We start from the raw sequence: 7,516 nt of genomic DNA, 5'->3' as shown, positions 1-7,516 counted from the left end.
AGACATGGCATTCAAGACATGTTAATCTATAAGTCTTTGAATGACAATATTACATTTTAACAATGTTTTCGAATAGTAATTTTGTAAATTGTAGCGCTAATCATCGGAAGCATTTGAGGGAAAAGATTTTCTGAACGTCATGCGCCGATGTAAAATGCTGTTTTTATACATAAATATGAACTTTATCGAACAAAACATGGATGTGTTGTGTAACATGATGTCATCTGATGAAGGTTGTCAAAGGTTAGTGCTGCATTTAGCTGTGTTTTGGGTATTTGTGATGCATGCTAGTTGCTTTGAAAATGGCTGTGTGATTATTTCTGGCTGGGTACTCTGCTGACATAATCTAATGTTTTGCTTTTGCTGTAAAGCCTTTTTGAAATCGGACAACGTGGTTCGATTCAGGAGAGGTGTATCTATAAAACGGTGTAAAATAGTCATATGTTTGAGAAATTGAAGTTATAGCATTTATGAGGTTTTGCATTTAGCGCGACGCGATTCCACTGGCTGTTGATTAGGGTGGGACGCAAGCGTCCCACTGGCCCAGACAGGTTATAGAGCAAAATATATTGCAGAAGTGGTTTACCCATACACCTCCATTTTGGATAGATAACTCTTCGTGTTGTCGTTTGTTTAGTGTTTTCCAAATTCCCCAGAAGTGGTTATATTCTATGGATTCTTCATTTACATTGAGCTGATTTCTGACGTGCTGTTCCTTCTTTTTCCGTAGTGTATTTCTGTATTGTTTTAGTGATTCACCGTAGTGAAGGAGTAGACTCAGGTTTTCTGGCTCTCTATGTTTTTGGTTGGATAGGTTTCTCAATTTCTTTTCTTAGGAATTTTGCATTCTTTATCAAACCATTTGTCATTGTTGTTCATGGTTGTCTGTGTCACGTGTGCTCCCTCTCCGGCCTCTAGGTCACCAGACTGCTCGTTACGGCGCACACCTGTCACCATCGTTATGCGCACCTGCATCAGACTCACCTGGACTCCATCACTTCCCTGACTACCTGCCCTATATATATGTCACTCCCTTTGGTTGCTTCCCCAGGCATTATTGATTCTGTTCCTGTGTCATGTCTGTGCGTTGTTCGTGTTTCTTAGTTTGTATTACGTTGTGTTTATTTATTGAAACACTTCCTGAACTTGCTTCCCGACTCTCAGCGCACATCGTTACAGTCTGCTTGACATTTTTAGATTCGACATTTTTAGATTTGATAAGGAAGCTGAAAGGTCAAATATACTGTTTAGGTTTTCTACTGCCAAGTTTACACCTTCACTATTACAGTGAAACGTTTTGTCCAGGAAGTTGTCAAGAAGGGATTGAATTTGTTGTTGCCTGAGTGTTTTTTGGTAGGTTTCTATACTACTTTCCTTCCATCTATAGCCTGTCTTAATATTATTCAGTTCCTTTGGCGTTGATGCCTCATGATTGAGTATTGCTCTGTTCAAGTAGACTGTGATTTTGCTGTGGTCTGATAAGGGTGTCAGTGGACTGACTGTGAACGCTCTGAGAGACTCTGGGTTGAGGTCAGTGATAAAGTAGTCTACAGTACTACTGCCAAGAGATGAGCTATAGGTGTACCTACTGTAGGAGTCTCCTCGAAGCCTACCATTGACTATGTACAGACCCAGCTTCAAACAGAGCTGCAGGAGTTGTGACCCGTTTTTGTTTATTATGTTGTCATAGTTGTGTCTAGGGGGGCATATGGGGGAGGGAATGCTGTCACCTCCAGGTAGGTGTTTGTCCCCCTGTGTGCTGAGGGTGTCAGGTTCTTGTCCAGTTCTGGTGTTTAGGTCGCCACAGACTAGTACATGTCCCTGACTAGTACATCCCTCTAGGATGGAGAAGCTGTCTTCATTAAAAGTATGGGGATTCTAGTGGGGGGATATAGGTAGGATGGAGAAGCTGTCATCGTTAAAGTATGGGGATTCTAGTGGAGGGGATATAGGTAGCACACAGGAGGACATTTTTCTCTGTTCTCTCTCATTTCCTTTTGAATTTATAGCCAGATGTAAAATGTTCCTGTTTTGACTAATTTAATAGAGTGGGTCAGGTCTGCTCTATACCAAAATTAGCATACCCCCTGAGTCTCTTCCCTGTTTCACACCTGGTAGTTTGGCAGATGGGACTAACAGCTCTCTGTAACCAGTCCATCTCCTTTATACCATGTTTCTTGAAGGATGACAATGTCTGTATTTCCAATTTCTTTGATGAAGTCTGGGTTTTTATTTATTTCTTTCTTTATTTTATTTCACCTTTATTTAACCAGGTAGACAAGTTGGGAACAAGTTCTCCTTTACAATTGCGACCTGGCCAAGATAAAGCAAGCAGTTTGACATATACAACAACACAGAGATACACATGGAGTAAAACAAACATACAGTCAATAATACAGTAGAAAAATAAGTCTATATACAAAGTGAGCAAATGAGGTGAGATAAGGGAGGTAAAGGCAATAAATAGGCCATGGTGGCAAAGTAAATACAATATAGCAATTAAAACACTGGAATGGTAGATTTGCAGTGGAAGAAATTTGCGGTGGGTGAAATAGTGGGGGGTTGGGTGGGTGTAATAGTGGGGGGGTTTGGGTGGGTGTAATAGTGGGTGGTTGGGTGGGTGTAATAGTGGGGGATGGGTGGGTGTAATAGTGGGGGGGGGTTGGGTGGGTGTAATAGTGGGGGGTTGGGTGGGTGTAATAGTGGGGTGGATGGGTGGGTGTAATAGTGGGGGGTTGGGTGGGTGTAATAGTGGGGGGTTGGGTGGGTGTAATAGTGGGGGGTTGGGTGGGTGTAATAGTGGGGGGGTTGGGTGGGTGTAATAGTGGGGGTTGGGTGGGTGTAATAGTGGGTGGTTGGGTGGGTGTAATAGTGGGGGGGTTGGGTGGGTGTAATAGTGTGGGGGGTTGGGTGGGTGTAATAGTGGGGGGGTTGGGTGGGTGTAATAGTGGGGGGTTGGGTGGGTGTAATAGTGGGGGGTTGGGTGGGTGTAATAGTGGGGGGGTTGGGTGGGTGTAATAGTGGGGGGGTTGGGTGGGTGTAATAGTGGATGGTTGGGCGGGTGTAATAGTGGGGGGGTTGGGTGGGTGTAATAGTGGGGGTTGGGTGGGTGTAATAGTGGGTGGTTGGGTGGGTGTAATAGTGGGGGGGTTGGGTGGGTGTAATAGTGGGGGGGGGTTGGGTGGGTGTAATAGTGGGGGGGTTGGGCGGGTGTAATAGTGGGTGGTGGTTGTAATAGTGGGTGTTTGGGTGGGTGTAATAGTGGGTGGTTGGGTGGGTGTAATAGTGAGGGGTTTGTTGGGTGGGTGTAATAGTGGGGGGTTGGTTGGGTGGGTGTAATAGTGGGGGGGTTGGGTGGGTGTAATAGTGGGGGGGTTGGGTGGGTGTAATAGTGGGGGGTTGGGTGGGTGTAATAGTGGTGGGGGTGGGTGGGTGTAATAGTGGGGGGGTTGGGTGGGTGTAATAGTGGGGGGTTGGGTGGGTGTAATAGTGGGGGTTGGGTGGGTATAATAGTGGGGGTTGGGTGGTTGTAATAGTGGGGGGGGTTGGGTGGGTGTAATAGTGGGGGGGTTGTGGTGGGTGTAATAGTGGGGGTTGGGTGGGTATAATAGTGGGGGTTGGGTGGGTGTAATAGTGGGGGGGTTGGGTGGGTGTAATAGTGGGGGGGTTGGGTGGGTGTAATAGTGATGGGGTTGGGTGGGTGTAATAGTGGGGGGGTTGGGCGGGTGTAATAGTGGGGGGGTTGGGTGGGTGTAATAGTGGGGGGGTTGTGGTGGGTGTAATAGTGGGGGGGTTGGGTGGGTATAATAGTGGGGGTTGGGTGGGTGTAATAGTGGGGGGGTTGGGTGGGTGTAATAGTGGGGGGGGTTGGGTGGGTGTAATAGTGATGGGGTTGGGTGGGTGTAATAGTGGGGGGGTTGGGCGGGTGTAATAGTGGGGGGGGTTGGGTGGGTGTAATAGTGGGGGGGGTGGGCGGGTGTAATAGTGGAGGGTTGGGTGTGTGTAATAGTGGGGGGGGTTGGGTGGGTGTAATAGTGGGGTGGTTGGGTGCGTGTAATAGTGGGGGGTTGGGTGGGTGTAATAGTAGGGGGTTGGGTGGGTGTAATAGTGGGGGGGTTGGGTGGGTGTAATAGTGGGGGGGTTTGGGGTGGGCAGAAGGGGCATAGGTCTGATATGGGGGGCCGATATAGGGTGTGGCCAGGATTTACTTGGGGCGGTCTTAGCTGGCCGGGGTGTGGATGGTGATGCTGGGGTCTGGGTGTAGGGGTGTGGATGGTGATGCTGGGGTCTGGGTGTAGGGGTGTGAATGGTGATGCTGGGGTCTGGGTGTAGGAGTGTGGATGGTGATGCTGGGATCTGGGTGTAGGGGTGTGGATGGTGATGCTGGGGACTGGGTGTAGGGGTGTGGATGGTGATGCTGGGGTCTGGGTGTAGGGGTGTGGATGGTGATGCTGGGGTCTGGGTGTAGGGGTGTGAATGGTGATGCTGGGGTCTGGGTGTAGGAGTGTGGATGGTGATGCTGGGATCTGGGTGTAGGGGTGTTGATGGTGATGCTGGGGTCTGGGTGTAGGGGTGTGAATGGTGATGCTGGGGTCTGGGTGTAGGGGTGTGGATGGTGATGCTGGGGTCTGGGTGTAGGGGTGTTGATGGTGATGCTGGGGTCTGGGTGTAGGGGTGTGGATGGTGATGCTGGGGTCTGGGTGTGGATGGTGATGCTGGGGTCTGGGTGTAGGGGTGTGAATGGTGATGCTGGGGTCTGGGTGTAGGGGTGTGGATGGTGATGCTGGGGTCTGGGTGTAGGGGTGTGGATGGTGATGCTGGGGTCTGGGTGTAGGGGTGTTGATGGTGATGCTGGGGTCTGGGTGTAGGGGTGTTGATGGTGATGCTGGGGTCTGGGTGTAGGGGTGTTGATGGTGATGCTGGGGTCTGGGTGTAGGGGTGTTGATGGTGATGCTGGGGTCTGGGTGTGGATGGTGATGCTGGGGTCTGGGTGTAGGGGTGTGGATGGTGATGCTGGGATCTGGGTGTAGGGGTGTGGATGGTGATGCTGGGATCTGGGTGTAGGGGTGTTGATGGTGATGCTGGGGTCTGGGTGTGGATGGTGATGCTGGGATCTGGGTGTAGGGGTGTTGATGGTGATGCTGGGGTCTGGGTGTAGGTCCTCTTTGTATGGGTTCTCTCAGTGCAGGTCCTTCGGAAGGGGGTCTTGCCGGTCTGGCAGGGTGTCCATTGCTCTGTTGCTCCTGTGTGAGGTGCTGGGTTTGCGGTTGAGGGTGACGTCCTTCAGGGCAAAAGTTATGATTGCTGCCTTGTAGAGGTGGACCTGGTCATAAAGGCTGTTCAAGTCCAGGGTGGAGTGGTGGGCCAGGTAGATTTTGAGGCACAAAACCGGCTGTATGGCTGCAGGTTGAAAGTATTTTTGTGGCAGCAAAAATCTTTTTTTTTTCTCTCTCTCTCTCTCTCTCTCTCTCTCTCTCTCTCTCTCTCTCTCTCTCTCTCTCTCTCTCTCTCTCTCTCTCTCTCTCTCGGTTCTCTCTTCTCTCTCTCTCTCTCTCTCTCTCGGTTCTCTCTCTCTCTCTCTCTCTCTCTCTCTCTTCTCTCGGTTCTCTCTCTATTCTCTTTTCTCTCTGTTTTCTCAATCTCACTCTCACAAAACAGTGTTATTGATATCATCCTAATGCTCGGTGAAACATACAAACTGCTGCAGGAAATGTTCAACTGGGGTTTAACACTGGTCAGTTTACAGTGGTGTTCCATCCCCTTTCATTCACAACAACTAGATATACACGGACACAGTACCTCTCAGTTTAACAAACTCTTCCTTTATGCCCTGCTACCCAGCCAGTGGGCCGAGACTTATGAGGGAGGGAGGGAGGGAGGGAGGGAGGGAGGGAGGGAGGGAGGGAGGGAGGGAGGGAGGGAGGGAGGGAGGGAGGGACAGAAGCTCCAAATGAGGACAAAGGTGGGCCTAACATGGTAGACCTGATAGAGAGATGGAGGTAGGGAGGGATGGAGGATCTAACATGGTAGACCTGATAGAGAGATGGAGGATCTAACATGGTAGACCTGATAGAGAGATGGAGGGAGGGATGGATGGAGGATCTAACATGGTAGACCTGATAGAGGGATGGAGGGAGGGATGGATGGAGGATCTAACATGGTAGACCTGATAGAGGATGGAGGATCTAACATGGTAGACCTGATAGAGAGATGGAGGGAGCGATGGATGGAGGATCTAACATGGTAGACCTGATAGAGGGATGGAGGGAGGGATGGATGGAGGATCTAACATGGTAGACCTGATAGAGGGATGGAGGGAGGGATGGATGGAGGATCTAACATGGTAGACCTGATAGAGAGATGGAGGATCTAACATGGTAGACCTGATAGAGAGATGGAGGATCTAACATGGTAGACCTGATAGAGGGATGGAGGGAGGGATGGATGGAGGATCTAACATGGTAGACCTGATAGAGGGATGGAGGATCTAACATGGTAGACCTAATAGAGAGATGGAGGATCTAACATGGTAGACCTGATAGAGGGATGGAGGATCTAACATGGTAGACCTGATAGAGAGATGGAGGGAGGGATGGATGGAGGATCTAACATGGTAGACCTGATAGAGAGACGGATGGAGGGATGGAGGACCTGATAGAGAGACGGATATGTAATATTCCCAGAACTGTGAACCCCTGAGCTTGCCTGGGTTAATGGACCGATATAATATTCCCAGAACTGTGAACCCGCCCATCTGGTACTCCAGGCAGGCTAGAGCAAAACGCTCAACGGGATTTGAAAGATTTAGAATAGTATTTAAACCCATGTCTGAGAGAGAGAGAGAGAGAGAGAGAGAGAGAGAGAGAAAAAAAAAGGTGGAAAAGAAAAAAACAGACTTCTAACATGGTAGACCGCTGAGGAAGACGGGTAGTATGAGAGGTACGATGTGTTTGTATAAAGGACTTCACCACTGCGAGTAACACTTCCTCCCGATTCGGCTCGTACCTGGCGCGAACTCAGGACCTCTGCCTTTCTAGCACATGTGGCTGCCCTCCTGAATCGCCTTACTAGTCGGTGCCACACAAAGAAAACCTAGTGTTTGTGTTTGTATGCGTGTTGTGTTGTGTTGTGTTGTGTCTCCCAGGGTGTCCAGTCTACCATCTGGCCCCAGCCATCTCCAGGACTGAGCAACAGGGCACCAGGGGTGATGGCCGGGTCCTTCCCCCAGACAGAGGGCCCATGGCTGGGCAACCATCTGTGGTTTGGTGGCCTCTAGGCTGGAGGTCACTGGGTCTCTCCAGGGGCACAGAAATACAGGGAAACTACCTGAGGGGGATCTTCCTGTACACACACACACACACACACACACACACACACACACACACACACACACACACACACACACACACACACACACACACACATACAGACACCCCCACATTAGTAATGTAATGTAATATTGAAATGCAATAACGGAGCAATGTGTAAATGTGTTTATTTCACACTGTTTTGTTTA

At 49.5% G+C, this 7,516-nt stretch overlaps 1 protein-coding gene across 1 annotated transcript; it reads right to left on the bottom strand.

Moving 5' to 3' along the window:
- Window positions 1–4,219: 4,219 nt before the first annotated feature.
- Window positions 4,220–5,230, bottom strand: LOC123725117 (extensin-like). The gene is made up of 2 exons (XM_045688910.1): window positions 5,211–5,230; window positions 4,220–5,114 (listed from the first exon to the last, which is right to left on the bottom strand). The coding sequence occupies exons 1-2, from the start codon at window positions 5,228–5,230 to the stop codon at window positions 4,220–4,222; spliced, it is 915 nt and encodes a 304-aa protein (XP_045544866.1).
- Window positions 5,231–7,516: the final 2,286 nt, after the last annotated feature.

Source organism: Salmo salar, chromosome ssa11 (genome assembly GCF_905237065.1).
Source record: "Salmo salar chromosome ssa11, Ssal_v3.1, whole genome shotgun sequence".
In the NCBI taxonomy this organism is placed as follows: Eukaryota; Metazoa; Chordata; class Actinopteri; order Salmoniformes; family Salmonidae; genus Salmo; species Salmo salar.
This window is presented reverse-complemented; position numbering and strand designations above follow the sequence as displayed.